The 16722-nt window shown below is 41.2% G+C and overlaps 1 protein-coding gene across 1 annotated transcript in view; it reads right to left on the reverse strand.

Annotated features, from left to right (window-relative positions):
- Nucleotides 1–16722, reverse strand: part of ST8SIA1 (ST8 alpha-N-acetyl-neuraminide alpha-2,8-sialyltransferase 1) — a 131833-nt gene that overhangs the window by 99263 nt on the left and 15848 nt on the right. The window contains exon 2 of the mRNA XM_050325176.1: nt 2846–2990. Coding sequence (XP_050181133.1) covers nt 2846–2990 — 145 coding nt within the window. The remainder of the gene's footprint in view (nt 1–2845; nt 2991–16722) is intronic.

The following is a 16722-nucleotide window of genomic DNA, read 5'->3' on the forward strand; positions in this document are numbered from 1 at the left end:
ATAACCTTTTCACTTCAAAGAAAAACTCAAAAAGCAATGAACTGATATTAAATTTATATTTTCATGAAACAGCATTTTTATTGGAAAAGCTCTCTATCAGAAAATGTTGGCCCAGCTGTAAGAACTTTAAATGTAGATGGCTCAGAAGAAAAAATACTCTACTTTCGTATTGTTCCCATTCAAATGTAAGAGACATTTTACATATTAAGTTCTGACATGCTTATTTATTCCTGTAAAAGGCTCCATTGATGCATAGCCAGCTCACTCTATGCCATGAAATATGGCAAGTTTCCCATTCAGTTTTGGGTTACATTATCCTATAAGATAGTAACTGGTTCAGGACTGAGAAATCTTCTGCAAGCACAAAATCGCTTGAGCCCAGCAGATTGATGTGGATGGAGTCATTTCTATTTATTCCGGAGGAAATATTTTTTCGATTATATCAACATAGCTGCGGCCCTTTACATTCCTGTTACATCCCCTGGGCATTTCAGAGTATTAACCATATTTTATGAGAAGTTTTAAGCTTCTGGATACTTTTGAAAGGAATATTCATCTTCACAAAACTCGTTTGCCACTTGCTAGCAAGCTAATAGACAGCATTCTTCAAAGCAGAAGCCTAAAAAATTTAGGTGAGTATTTTTCTTGAAACAAAGAGAGAAGTAGAGAAATACTTCACTTAAAAATTTACTGCAAATAAGTCTTCCTAAGCTTTTAAGCCTACCAGGATTTCATCTGATAAAGGCCTACAAAATTCCTCTGGGCAAGAAACATAGGAATAACACATCAAATTAGAGGCAGTGGTACCTTCAAGGAAAGAAGGAACAGTGGTGAGTAGCATTTGTTAGAAACAAACTGCCAGTTGATTCATTAAAGGGACAGCATTTCTGGCACCACTCCCGGAGCTGTTTTCTAGCATTGTTCCACAGTTGGAACATCAGAAAAATTCACCTTTTCCACCAACACCACCAGCTGCATCTGCCCATCCTCTTCACAGCCTGCTTGGCAAGCCTAAGGGACACTGAAGTCCCAACTCCACAGCTCACCTTGTCTCTAAGGAGTTCATCTCTCCAGGGCTTCCCAGATCCTTACTCTTGATCCAGCCAACTGATAAACTTTGAGGATGGGGTTTGGGAGCCTGGGAACCACTGGAGTTCCCAAGACCATGATTTCTCTCTAACCAGCAATGACCTCTCTGAAGGAGCCCATCCAGCACTCTGCTCTTTTCTATGAGAGGAGGTAGGACACTCTGCAGCCAAGCAGAATGCTAGGTTTTAATCCAAAGAAAATCAAATCTAAAATGACAAATCCACCACAAAACAGTGACTTCCCTGTGCCAGCCCAGGTGGGGTTTTCCTGAAACTCTAGAAAGGACTTGCACATTTTGAGCAGCTGTTGCCAGTATCTTTGTGTGGTACAAAGCTCTGCCAAGGGTTTCTATTCTCTCCAAAAAATGATGCAATATTGTAGCAACCAATCACACTAATAATGACAGAAAAAGACTTACAGCCACTACTCTGCAACACATCATAAACTTTCTACCCGTCTCCAGAAATTCACTCAAGCTGGGCAGCCCCTTCCCAGCTGTACTGCAGGGAAACAAAAAAACCCACTTGCCATGCAGGTTTCAGTAGCTACTTGTCTGCTGAGCTTGCAGGGACACAGCAGCTGGGAGCAGCCTGAGGGAAGCAGAAGTCCACTGTCTGGATCATGGTAACAGGCACAAGTGACAAGACAGGAGAGTGGCAGCCTGAACAAGACACAGCTGTAAAACCACTCCTCCAGATGATGTCTCAACAAGAAAGTGGCTGTTCCCACTGCTCTGCCCTGCACTACAGTTTTCTCTCACACTTCTCCATTAAGAGAAACTCGCTCAAAGTCATAACTCTGTTTCTAAGATCTTGGAAACTACCTTTAAAAAACCCAAAACCAAACCAAACCAACTTTTTCATGCTTTACTTGCAGGATGAGGTTAATGAGTAAGAACTCTCCTACATGTTTAACTGAAACAGCACAAATGAAAAGCCCAATGTGAATAACTCAACATTGACAGGGAGGCTTTAATAAATTTGTATGTCTTTAATTTGAGAAATTAAAGTAACATGTAAATCAATTAATACATCCAGATGTTTGACTTTCTTTAAGTCTGTAGCCACACAAAACATCTCTCCTTTCACATACAAAATTCAATATAACAAACTCATTATTTAACATCAGTTCATATATTAATTAAAAAAAAACAAGAAGCAGCCTAGATCAGTACCACAAATTGCCATCACTCGAAACCCCTGCACTTAACCCAAAACACCTTTGCTGAACAACAATAACCACTTCAAACATTCAAAACTAGCAAGAATCAATAAAGTCAAGTTGTTGGCTTCTGTTGTTGGGCTCACACTGATTGTCACCAACAAACTTTATTAACTTGTAAGTAACTTGGAACACCTTTGCACAAAGTACTGTTGCATGGGATCTGTACAGATCTCAACTCAAGCAATCCTAGTTGAGGGATCAGGCTCACAGCGAGTGTGATTCCTGACTGAAATGCAGAAATCACCTTCTTAAAACAGCCAGAACTTCAGCATTTTAAGAATCAAGATGGGTGACCCAATTTCACCACCCCTTGTGTACACCTGCACACCCAAAAAGCAGCCAGGGAAATATTAACATGCATACGAACAAAATTTTCAGAACATGGAAGTAGAAAAACAAGACAGGAGATTGTTTTGTACCAAGAAATGAAGATTCAGTTTCTTGACAAGCCTTTAGCCTATTCGTGCTCCTTTGTACCATGTTACCATTTAGTATATAAATGCTTCAAGTGGCAATAAAACCAGATACTAACCTGTGGGAAGAGAGAGTAAGTTGCGTTGTCGATTGTGACAGAATATAAAAATTCCCCATCAAACCAGAGGTTCTTTCCCATCGGGGAGTTCAGCTTTGTCATAGCGAAGAGCTGCCCGGGGTCACAGCATTCTTCCAGCAGCTTCCTAGAGAAGGCAACCAAAGGAGAAAGTGTGGTATTAATTAGAGCTTTGGCACGCCCTTCGTTAACGACCAGCCCTCACACCTGAGATCCTGCCACTCTCAGATGCTCCAAAAGCCAATCTTCCCAGCCAGCACATGAACCAGGGGTGACTCTTTTTTTACTTACAGAAAGGCTAGGAAAACCTGCTTTTATTTCAGAAAACCTTAGAAATAGACAGTAAAAAATTTTAAGTTTCCAGTCAGAGTGGCACAGAAATAAAACTCAAGATTCAGCAAAAGAAACTCCATCCTGTACAACACATTTTAATGGATAAGAAACTGGTCTCCAACACATACAGACATCAGTGAAGCTCCTCTGAAAATTAAAGGTATATCAAAATTCAGTACCAAGCCTTATTCATGAAGAGCAGGTTTCCTAAAACCCCATAGTTACATAACTTATGCATGGAAAAATTTGGCATCCCTCTCCAGTTACTGAATGTCCTTGTGTATATTCCCAGCAGTATTAGAGCCTGCCTTCTAACTCGAGTCCAACTTGAGTCATCCCAGTATGATAGATATATATATAGAGAGAGACTGAATATTATACCTCTTAGTTTCCTTGCTGAAACTGCATATCCTCTTACACATTCATTTACCAAAAATACTTACTATTCGGCTTGAGTAGAAATTTGAGAGCTGGTGAGCTGGTTGAAAGTTATATTGAGCAAAAATTCTGTATCACAGCAAACCCAGCAATTAATATCCTAAAATACAGAGTGATGAACAGGACTAAAGGTCCAGAATATCCCATCTTTCCATAGCCTGCATGGCAGCAGAACGGGTGACACTCATACTAGTTTTTATATGTAATAGATGTATTTAAAACACACATTGCAGAATTATGTCATTAGAGTATATTATCATGTTATTATATACATTTCTCATATATTTTAAAGGGAATCCTGAAGAGACTGGGACCATTTCCAGTGGTTGCATAAGCAGAAAAACATCAATTATTAGTGACTACTAGAATGCTTGATGTAGCTGTTCTCTGAAAAAGAAGAGATTTTATTCAAAACCATGAAATCATTAATGGAAATTTAAATTTTTTTAGCATTTTTAAGTTTCACAGCTACTTTTCATTTCTAAAAACTAATATTTAAAAAAAAAAAAGCAACATTATTTTTCCCTGAAGTTCATAGTTTTCTGCAACTGTGTGAGCATTACTTTTCAGACATAGTTCCAACTGAAAATCTGATGAAAACTGGAAAACTGTAGAGTATATTTGTGATAATCTTAGCAAAAGAGGAAACAGCTCAAAAGTGAACTCCTCCATCTGCATAAATATTTCAGAAAATATATAAATCACTATGCTCAGGTGTATAAGTCAATGGCAAATTAATGCTGACTAGGACAACACTGTGTCTAGTTCTAGACCCCAAGGTCCTAGAAGTTCAAGGAAGATGCAGACAGACTGCAGAGGGTCCAAAAGAGGGTCACCACAATGATCAAAGGGCTGGAAATCCTGCCCTATGAGGAAGGACTTAAGAAGTTAGGTCTTTTCTCCCTGGACAACACAAGACTCGGGGGGAGGACCTCATTAGAGTTTTCCAGTACTTTCCAAAATTAAAATTTCCAAGTGAAATCCTGCAACTCACACCTTCTCTGGAAGTCTGGTCTGACCAAGAAGCAGAAAAAAAAATCCCAGATAATGTAGTGTAAAATTATCTCAGGAGTGTTTTATGTTAATGAATCTTTCCTTAGCCAGGGCAAACTGATGCAATAAGGAACAGTTCTTTCTACAACTCCCTCCCTACCTATTAGACTAGAGATATATATATATATATATACCCACTCTTTCCTGTTCCCAAAAAAGCATTATTTCAGTTCCCACTGAATCCTTCATTAATAAACCTATCATGAAAAGCAGTAGGTGTATCCTGGAAGGTCCACAGATAGGAAAGTCACCAGTTCAAGTATGCATCCATATATATGAGCACAAAAATCTTGTGCTTTCTGTCAGAAAAGAATAATTATTGAAAGTCTCACATTATTCAGTCTCTCTGATCTAAATCCCAAAATTACAAAGCAAGTAAAGCCTCATAGGAAAACATACATTAAAAAGCAGAATGGATTCCAAGACAAACCTAAAGCAGGATACTTTGCAGGGTCAGGGAGACTGAACTGATTTGCTGAGCTTGACTGAAATGCACAACTAAAATGTTATGACAGAATTTGCAAAATTGCAGCAGCTTTTAGTCAAGAATCTCAATTTATTGCAAACATTTCTCCACTAGCAGGACATAAACAATATGCTTTTGTCTCAAAGTTATCTCCAATTCAGAGGAGACCTGTGTATGAGAATACTTAAAGAATATTGGTATTGAAAAGGCACTGGAGGCCCTCGGATCTGACAGCACTTAAGGGACAAATCCCTATTAGTGAGAGAAGCGGGAGAAGAGTTACTCTGACAATCTCACTTCAGGCCTCTCAGATTTCAGCTGGAATTGGGCACCAAGCAGGTCATTAAGTACAAGGCAGCACAAGGCACTGAAGTGGCTCTGCACATTAACTCAAGCAGCAACCTGTGCACGGGGAGGGAGCTGACCAGCAGTTTTGAGACGTGTCCCAGCCCTGTCCTCACAGTGTATTACTGGGATGCAGTCACTGGAGACAATCAGATTTGCCTCAGAAGCCCACCTCTAATGAAAGGACTGATGTGGGTGCACCCTTCACCTTAAAACAGAGAGGAAGCCAGAACTCCTTGCCTAAATTCATAGATAAAGTCAGTGAGACAGCTTACATAAAAATCCCAAACTACTTGTTCTTCATCTTAAGCTTATGAACTTTCCAGTATGATTTCAGTTTGCAGCTAGTCAGTGCTTAATCTCACCCTGGTTTGACCAAAGTCCCATCAATAATGACTCAGAGTAGCTCCTTCAGACATCCCAAATGACAGCAAATATGACACGTAAAAACAGAATTGGGCAATTCCATAGCACGGGCAGTCAGCCAGGAAGTTACAGCCCTTCATGTATCTCTTCTGCACAGGTGTCCTGCCTCCCCACCACACCCACCACTTCTCCAGCTGCCTTTGCTGCCTTACATGAAATGCTAAGTGCCACCAGCACTGTGCAAGGGAGGGGAAACAAAATTATTCCTTTCAATTTTTTTCCTTTTCAACCCATGCAAGGGAGAGGTAGCACAGCAATGAGGAGAAGATCAGATTGACAGGGAGAGCCACTTGTCAAGCAGCAACAACCTGAAGCTTCACAAAGCTTCCCCAGGAAAGTGGTGGAGTGACTATCCCCAGAAGTGTTCAAAAAAACAAGAAGACACTGCACTTCACAGTATGGTTTAGTGGGCATGGTGGTATTTCGTTGCAGGTTGGACATTTATGGAGGTCTTTTCCAAATTTAATGATTCAATGATTCTGTGAAGGAGGACTGAAGGGTTAAGCCTGATCTGAACAGGACTCCAAACAAGTGTGCAGAACACTTCCTGATGAAGTGTTCCAGTGCACAAGGGATGGGGAGAGGGCAGGAGAGGCTACAGCCTGATGGTGCTCTTGCAGGTCCCAGCAAGTGTCCACAGTCCCTCCACTGAATAAGGCAGTATGGCTTTAACAGCTGCAATAAAATAATGACTGAAGTTCAGGTTCAAGTCTGAGACAAAAACAATTTGTCAGATGAATTGCTTTAGTCAGACTCTGCTCAGCTGCCTGGATTTAGCTGATATCACATTAACCTTTGTCCAGCGACTGCAAAACAGAACCTGGATCTGAAGCACAACCCTCCAGTATTTGGGCTGGCATAAACCTCCTTTTCTTTACACTTGCAGTTCACATTCACCTCGATTTCACATGTTTTGCTTTGAGATCAAATGAATCTGAAGGCTCAGAGAAAAAAAAAATTATTCTGCCTTTGGAGTTTCAGTTGGTGTCGAGCCAAAACCATCAGTTCTTCACTCACAACCAGGCCCTTGTGGCACTGCTGAAATCCAGGGTACGGGTGGTCGCTTGGGTTCACTAGGGAAGATTAGCACAGCTCCATTTCAGTGCAATTGCTTAATTGCTTCCATTCATGTATCCCCCAAGAGAGGCAGGAGGACCTACCAAGAACCTCTTAGAGTCCTCAGACTAAACCAACACCTATTTCCCAGCATCTGCATGCTTAGGGACCCTGAGCTAACATCCCCATCGGAAGTACTTCAGGGATTAATACTAAGAGTGGCTCTGAAACGCAACTGGACTGAGCACCTCCAACACCACAAGTCTCAAAATCTAGTCCTGAAATTCTCCTAATTAGGTCTTCAGTGTAGTGCTTCCACAAGAATAACACATCCAGATGTTTTTGCAAGACGTTTTGGTGGCAGGGGAGAAATCAAAATCCCTGCTTAATGAAATATTGCCTTTAATAAATTTACACCCAGTTCAGGGTGTGATTTTTTGGCACTTCAGGTTTTGGCTGAGTTTGTAATTATTCTTTAATGTATCCCTGGCTTCTGAAATTTCAGTTTCCCCTGTGATGATCAGAAAAGCTGACATTTTTCTCAATTTCTCACTTTGAACAGAGTTTTTTACTCCTTCCATAATTCCTGTGGCTATTCTCTCTTTTACAAGATCCACCTCTAAGTATTCCATTCTAAATAAATCCTGGAAATACTATTTCTAGTACAGTCACCCCCTGCCAACTACAGGGACAAACTGATCTTTGTTATTACCCACACACACCATGTCTAAGGCCAAAGCACAGTTAACTATTAACTGTTTAGCACTATTTTTGGTGTCAGTGCTTCCCAGGTTGGGAACATCCATCTGTAGCTGCAATCCGCACTTTGGTTTGCTAAATATAAGATTTCATATATGATTCTGTTGAAAACCAGGATGCTTAGCAGGAGACCCAGCCTGCTCTGTCCCCTGAGCCACTTGCTGCCCTGCTTTTTTTCTCATCTGAAAAACTTACAATATTTTAACAAGTTGTCTTGCACTGATGAAAAGAAATACAGAGGATCAAGAACTAATCTGAGCAAGTGCATACCTAGACATTCATCCAGACAAGGATCATGACCACCCAGGAGCAGACAAAAAAATCTAGGTTCATACCCCATCTCCTACAGCAGGCAGTAGCTAATGCTCACAGCTGGAAGAGAGTCCTCTCATTTAGCCATGTAATGGCTCTACTCGAGGCCATCTTTTGCTCCAAGCTGGCAGCCTGAGAATTTTATGGCTCTACAAGAGCCATTCAGTAACAGCAGAATCACTGGTTCAGCTGCAATCAGCGCGGTCACACGAGTTTGTAGCTGCAGTTGGCATTTGGCTTCTGAATATTCTGTGAAAGCATCGTTAGTTGGGTTTGGTCACATTCACTGAAATTCTGCTCCCCAAAGAGCTCAGTATAATACTTGTAACTGGGGCTTCACTTGAAGAATCCACTGAGGCTTTGAGGTTTTTGTGATGTTTAAAGTACCTTACTATCCAACTTACTAGCCTGCACCTTAGGCAGGGCAGAAGACAGAAGGTATAAGGAAAAAAAAAAAATGGAATGTAATGTTCTTATTTTATCAGGACAGATATCTCACACATCAAACTCCTGCTCCAAATTGCCCCTGTATCAAAGCTGTGGGTGGAACATGCTATAAATTTGCTAGGGAGAATACAGGAAAGAGGCTGTCGCCGTTCTGCTGTCACCAGATGCCAAGGGACACACTGAATGAGCTCCAAGTCACACACAACACAGAGCCACATGGTCTTTCTCCTTCCCAACAAAACCAAAGCTGGCTTCAGCCTTGACAAGTATTTTGGCACCGTTCCTCTCTACAGCAGACTTCACCCCACTTGAGATGAAATTTAAAATTACCCTCAGCACTACTATTTGGGAATATGACCTCAAAATCGCCCTCCTAAGAACACCATGGACCCGTACCAAATGAGTAAGAGAACGGCCAATAAAAATGCTTTTGATATTCAGAAAAGCACATAAAATTGGTTTTTTGGGATAGCAATAGTAGTTTAAGCTCTAACTAAAATTAAGACCTTTGCCAAAAACAACACTTAAATCAAGAATACCTTGCTCTGCACAGGTTCATTTTTGAAAATGCCCCAGTTACCTAAGCTTCAAGAATAGGCCTAAATGCAATGAAAAAGAAATATGAAAAATGGATACCACAGAGCAGAACAAAGAGATAATCTGATTTACTTCCCAGGCAAGCTTTCTGTAATATGATAAGATTTTATGAAGACTAAAGTCATGACCGTTTTCCTCCTCACATTTATTACGGTATTTTTGTCTTGATATGAAACTTTCCACCTATTTTTCAAAGCTCCCTGCAGCAATTTCTGGTGTCTGGACTCTACACAGACCATGTAATATTTCCCCCATCTTCCTCAAGAGAGGAAAGCTATCAGGACAATAAAAAGCTTGCAGCAAGAAGCAAATCATGTACTGAACTGCCTGGCACTGCAACCTGCATGAACAGAAAGAGATTGAAGAGACCACAGACACTTCTCAGAATAAGGGAGTTCATGAAAACCACATTCATTATCTTAGCAGTAGAGCTGTATGTTGTTTTTTGAGTGAGTAAGAAATTACACTATAAATTAATTTGTTATCAAAATTACCAAATTAATAGTTGGGGGGGGAGGAGAATTATGAAATCAAGCATTTCTATCTTTCCTGCATCATCAGTATCTTTTCTTTTAGAACTTTCTTCCAGGTTTTTTTGATGTGCCCAAAAAGGAAAAAAAGTATTTTATTTAACCTGAGAATATTGTTTTTACTACCTGTTTTTATTTAACTCTGAGAATATTTGGGTTTTCACTGCCTATTTTAAAATCACTGAACAAAAAATCTGGTGCCACCCACGCAGTATAGTTCACAGTTCTGTTTCCCAGACTGCAAAAGAAATATCAAACTGTTTTTTCATCCTGTGTCTTGGATTACCCTATCCTGGCTTCCCTGGTCCCGTACAAACAAACCCTGCTGTCCTGCAGGAAGCAAAATCTGAGCTGTCAGGCATTGCAGCACATCATCCAAATCTCTGACTGATTTTGTCCAATTCTTTTTTTTTGTTGTTTTGTTGAAATGTACAAGTGATATCCTTTTTTCCCAGAAGTGTTCCTAATATCGTGGAAAATGTGTGGCTCTTTTTCCTCTGCTCTCCTCCCAAACAAAGACAGATTAGTGCTTAAAATGTCAAGGATCTAAAGTCTTTTATCCACTTTCAGAAGACAGCAGCAGCAACAGTATTACACGGTGCACCTTGTAATTCCCCAAACTTGCCTAAATTCTTCTCTCATAAAATTTTACTGTACCTTAGCTCAATCTTTGAATCTTCAAATGACTTTGGATTATCTAACCTCTGTCAGGTTCTCCTTTGAATTTAAATTCAAATTTCAGATAGCGTGATAAAGATATGCAGTCACTGCAGTTGATTATGCATTCTTTCTTTGATCAAAACTCTGCATTTTAAGAAAAGTAATTGAAAGGATACACTTTTCTATCACTGTAAAGAGATATTATTCTTCTAACAGCATCACACTGTTATATTCCATACCTTCATTATTATTGCAAGTGCAAAGGAGGACTGAGTAGTGCAACATTTAGATTGTAGAAGTACAGATGAGGCCAAAATTCACTAGGGACTATCTTTGTTATTGAACAACGTCTGTGAACGAGAAGAAACCAGGATATACCTCAGTGAATAGAAGTCTACCTGAACATCTGACGAGTCTTAAGTTTACCCTTCCTCCTGCAAATTATTTTCTTTAGAAATGGAGCAGATTTGCTCTGGAAAGCTACTGAAAGACAGAACTGTTCGCCTCTTTTGAGAGAAAACATATTTTGATTCACGCAAACTTGCTTCAAACTCCTATGCACAAAGCCTGCTTATAAGCTTTGAAACACAAATTATAATGTATGAACTATAACGCGTGAATTACAGAGTTTAAATTCTAGTATTTGGGCAGATAAAGTTTTTCCAAGACTCTCATACCAGATGTACAAAGAGTTATATTATAAGGAAGCTGCGACAAGTTGTGACTTGCAATAGCAAAAATAGAACTTTGTTACTCATGCAGTAAAATCTACTGAAATGCAGGATGTCTCTGAGTTGTCTGTATTGCTCCCAATCACATCCAGGAGAGACACCAGCAGTGACTCAACATCTCACCTAGGAACTGCCACCAACAGCCACATCCCTTTGAGAAGTGATGAATCTGAGCATGAGCTCAAATGATGGTCTCTGGACAGCAGCCAGCAGCTCAAGAGAAGTGACCTCCCACAGTGCTGGAATTCACTGGCACTGCACCAGACTGCTCCTCTGCTTTGCTAATGACACCACCACCAGCCCCCATATACGACACCTGCGTCTGGGGGCCCATCCCAGAGAAGACACAGGGTTCATCTCTCTTCACTTATAGTATTTGAAATGAAAACACTCCCAAGGCTTCTCCGTAGCAGACAAAGCGTCCTTTAGGGTGTGATTCATCTCAAAGTAGACACCTATTTCCTCTCTAATGACCATAAAGTGACGGCCTTAGACAGAGACATCTACGTTTGGTAGCTCAATTCCAATCCGTGAAGCCAGACCTGCTGCTCCAGACCCTGGAAAGCCTAAGGAGGCTTTTGCAGTTAACATGAGCTGCAAGGGATGGACTGTAGGTCTTCTGCCTGTCTACAGCATCTCACAGAAGGATCCTGTTTGCCAGCTGCCTCATCTGATGGTCTCTCTTCTCTGCTCACACAGCCCTCACAGTGGGCTGTCAGAAAGATGAGCTGGCACAACTGCACGAACGGGTAGTTTTGTCAGAGAGAATTCAGAGGCGAAGGAGAGAGTGGGGCAGGGGAAGAGATTAATTGCTTCATGTGCTATTCTTTTTTTTTTTTTTTTTTTTTGCTTTTTTGCTTTTTTTAATCTTACAAACCTCCAGGAGGAGAGCGACTTTCACAGGCACGAGGTGAAATTAATGAGTAGCTGTCTTGCAAAATAGCAGAACCATCAACGGAGACAGAAAGTTACACTACACGATGGTGCTGCTGCGGGGGCAGGGTGGGGGAAATGAGTTGTTCTTGCCACTTCCCTGACTCCTTTCAGCAAAACTGCTGCTTGCTTTGTGCTGCCACGAGCACAAAGAAGTATTCGGCTTCAACAAGGGCACAGGGTGGCTGTATTCTTTCAGGAGAAGGAGATTCACTAAAAATAAATCGAACGGCTCTAATCTTGCATTTGAGCTTGTACTATCTAGAGTGATGATACATACCACCTAGATCTAAGCAGTCAATTATCACACTACAGTGGTTTCTCCACCTGCTTCTGTAACCCAGATAAAAGCCCTGTAAGTATTATATAATGCTCCTCACAAAAGTGCCCCCACGCTCCAATCCAAAGAAGTCCATAGGGAGTTCTTCACTAATTTGATAGTTAAAGTCATGCCCCTTTGTAGAAGGTGAACTGGACAGAAAAAAAAAAAAAAAAAAAAAAAAAAAAAAAAAAAAGAAAAAAAAAAATTCCTCCACTGCACAGATTTAAGCATCTTGAAATGCCTAAAAAGTGAGACCACAGAAATTAAGAGGAAAAGGAATGTTCCTGCACGGTCATTCCCAGTGCTTTTTGATGCAAAAAAAAGTGTAGGTAGCCAGGCAGCCATTGCCTATATATGTGACAGAGACAAGAATATGTAAAAGTATCACATGAAAAGGCATGAAAGAGAAACATATTTTCAAAGGCATATGAAGCTGTACATTTGGAGAAACGTTTTAACCCATCAAAGACGTATGAATAGATCTGAAGGAACAGACTGAAGGGAAGCCCTGTTTTGAAGAGAAACTTGTTCCTCTCACTTCTCAGAAACTGCTTCCCACATCTCATATCCATCAGTTGGTTTGGGAGATGGAATAAGTTTTGCCTGGTTGGGAAGCATCCATCCGATGTCCTGCCAGCTAGCAGGACGAGCTGGTCTGCCAAACAAAATAGGAAACCTTGGGTTTGATCTTTCTCTTTCATCCAGTTTTTCATGAAATGGCTAGGAATAAATTCCTACCTCTAAGACTTCTATTATTCTGTTTTATCTGGATGAAATTAGCCAGTGAGACAAATTTCTTAAAGGGAGTGGATTATGATTAAGATTCCAGTCATATATATCACGTTTCCTACTGACTGGGAGGGGAAAAAAAAAATCCAATAAATGCCAAAGAATGCCTTGCTTTAGCTTCCTTGAAGTGGACACTGACAAAACTCTGTACTCTTTGTTGCTTCTGTACACCCAGAATTATACGCCAGTTAAGCTGTAATAGTCGTATTTTGGACGAAAGCCATGATTTAATGCACCGCCAAGCACTGACACTGGACCTCACTTACAGCCCGAGCTGCTGCAACCATCAACGTCACTTTTGTAAACAGCTGACGATCAGCTGGCCAAGTATCCAGAGATATTTCTGAACTGAGTTCAGTGATCCTTCTGTGTGCTGACAGATGGCTTCCAACAGATGAAAATGAATGGTAAAATTACCACAGATTAAAACACAGCCATTTATCTGAAAATTGATAAATGTGTACCTTGAACTTGCAATTCCCCTGTTTGCGGTTAAAAGCCTCATTTTTGAAGTTTTGTTAATGTGTTTTAAACCTTGCCTGAGTATCAGGTGCTATAAAATCAGTTTCACTGATACAAATACTTTGCTAAATGCACTAAGTGGATTAAAATAAAGGAAAAAACATATCCGAGTTGGAACATTTTTTACTAGAAGCTCCAATTCCAAGTATTTTTAAGTATTTTTTCTTCTGGTGAAGCTACGGGAAAAAAAGTTAAATGGCAAACATTTTGCACTCAACTATAACTCCATCATATTTGAATTTTGGCTATTTCCTGTTTTACAGATTTAGAAAATCAGAGGGGGCCTCACCAGCTCTGATTTGAAATGAGTCTATTCTTACAGGCATGATGCTTTCACTAGTCACCTCCAAACACCTGTCCCAGGAACAAGAGGTAAATGTGCTCTGTTTGTCTTCACAGCTTGCTCTCCTATAGGCCCAGTAATAAACAAAATCAAGTTTATTGGTGACCATCAGGGTATACTGCAGAACTGGGGCTCTGGTATGATAAGGCAAAAGCAGAAGCTGCCTGTTGCTGGACCACAGGACTTCTTTTTGCTACTCTCCTACTTCCATTCTCAGCATCTGACTGGCAGCTCTGTGTTGCATTAATAGATTTGTGATGGTCAAAGCTCCATTTTGCACCCATGTAACAGTCTATGTGTGTGCCTCAGGTCTGTGTTCTTCCTAAGGTGCTCCACCACCAAAGCCCAGCCACCACACAGCTGGTGGTGTATTTTCTGCTGGTCATCTGGACTTTCCTCAGTCAACAGAAGGACAGTTACCCTACCCTAACACAGATATCTAAGGCAGAATAGAGCTGTCACTATCTGCAAGTACCTCTGCCTGTTCATTACTTATAGTGGGGGAAGCTACGGTAGGAGCACTAACAGAGAAATGTAATTTTTAGATAGTTAAAGTAAGCGTGTTGAAACTGAACCTCCTATATCCATAGGTGACCATATATCATTAAAACCTGCTGCTTGTCTCCTGGCCTAGACAACAAGAACACAAGCACATGAAAGTGATTTTCTTTTTCTCTCTCAGTAGCAAACACTGCCGCATACCTTACTCCCTCTAGCACCTCATTAGAAAGAACGCAGAAGTAAACTTGTGCCATTTGGTCTCAACAGTGCTGCCAACTTACTTACAACTCTCTGGAAAACATCTCTTGTGACTACTTAAAGCACTCTCAGACCTCCACTCTCTCCAGTGCTCATGAGAGCAAAGTAACCTCACCAGTACCTAACAGGAGGTGTGGAAGAGTCCAGTAGACATTTCCTCACTTTCCACCCACATCATCTCGTTTCTGAGCCACTCCACTCCTTCACTGGCAACCTAACCTGAGCCAAGTCTCCTTGGCTAGAGTCACAGCATCAGTTCACTGCTCGCCACCACAACCGTCTGCTTTGATTCCAGGATGTACAAAACGCTGGGAATTTCCTAGGTCCGACTTAAGTAGTGGGGATCCAAACACTCCCTGCTTCGCCTAAACACGCAATCCGCCTTTCTTTTAGTCAACAGCTGCTTCCAAAGGACATGCAAAGGCTTATCATCTGAGCTATTCCAGACCACAAGAAGAACTGGCAGGATTCCCCTGAACACTTCCCCCAGCTCACTACAAAGAATTTGCCAGTGTAATCAGGGAATGTAAACCTGGCCTTTCAGGACAAATACTCACAGTTTCCAAAACTTGCACTTCCAAAGCTCACAGAACTTCACAAGCACACCACTACAACTTGTCAAAGCTCTGAAACAATCCTTATTCATTATATAATCCAAACAGCTCCAACCACCAAGGTCATCACATATTTACAACTCCAGCTTCCAATTCACTGCACGCAGCTTTACCATCACCATTAAGCAACTTATATTTGGCAGCACTCACTACAAACACAGAGTTTCAGAACACACCACAATGTTTAGTGGTTTGGGTGTGGTTTTGGGGTGGGGGAAAGTGTCCTACCCAGGCACGGAAAAAAGCAGCAGAAGTAAAAACCAGGCAGTTGCTTGTCAGTGAAAAAGAAGAGGTGAGGAGGAGACAGAAAGCATGTTTGAGTCTATCCTGATCTAACTAGTTAGCTGCACTATGCTCGGCGCTGCTGGGAATAAATCAGGAATTCACAAACCCCGTTACCCAGAGCAATCAAACAGCTTCCCAGGGGATAAACGTGATTTATGTACTAAGCTCTTACAGGCCTGAAGTCCTGGCAGAAAATGCAATGTATCCAACTTCCACCCCTGCCCAATCTGGTGGCCTTTAACAAGATACTACTACATGTGAGATTATAATTCCTAAAAGCCTGTCAAACACAAAACCGCAGAGATTACTACATGCTATGACTCCTACCTAGCTTTGCCAAGATGTTTATTTTCCATCTACCTCTCCTGCCTCTGCCATCTGTTGGACCTGCCCCCAGCTATACCATCACACCTCCTCTGCACAGGCACACACACCAAGCAGGCGGTTTTGGGAAACCCTGGGCTTCCAGTGCTGCAGAAGAGCTTCCCTACAGCTATGGGAAATGTTCCTGTCAGAATTCAAGTCTGGAGTTCTACTTTCTCTCCTCTTTCTGCTCCATTGGTTGAGAGTTTTTCATCCTTCGTAGACTTTATTCCCAGAAAACCCAGTTACATTAGAGTAAAGGTAGTAAATAGGAGACCTGTTGCTGTTTAGAGAGCTGCCTGGCATACTACAGCAGTGCAAAGCATGCTACCTTGTACTGCCTGCCAGAGTTATATATAGTGCAACATTATGAAATTCTAAATAAAAGGAAAACCTGAAGAGTTTGACATACACAGCCAAACACATCACAGAAAACTATTTTTGCTTGAAGGACTGTTGAAACGCTACACCTAATTAGCTGCCGTGCTCTAGTTTTAACAGACTCCCCATAATCCAAAGAAATCTAAATAATAAAAAACACTGGAAGTAGGTTTTCACAGCCATGCAGTCTCTCAGGCCAGCGTGTCCGAGTGATCGCACTGAACAGGAAAGGGGAAGAGGAGCTGTGCAGCTCCTAAGGAATTATGCAAATGCTGCACAGCTGGAGCTACAACAACCAGGGTCCCTCTCCAAAGTGAACAGGCAGCAAGCTGAAATGTACTGACTCTGATCAGACCTTCTACTTTCATTTTCCACCACATAACCACTGTGGGGAA

This window comes from Myiozetetes cayanensis, unplaced genomic scaffold (assembly GCF_022539395.1).
Source record: "Myiozetetes cayanensis isolate MyiCay16 unplaced genomic scaffold, myiCay2020 scf3, whole genome shotgun sequence".
NCBI lineage: Eukaryota > Metazoa > Chordata > Aves > Passeriformes > Tyrannidae > Myiozetetes > Myiozetetes cayanensis.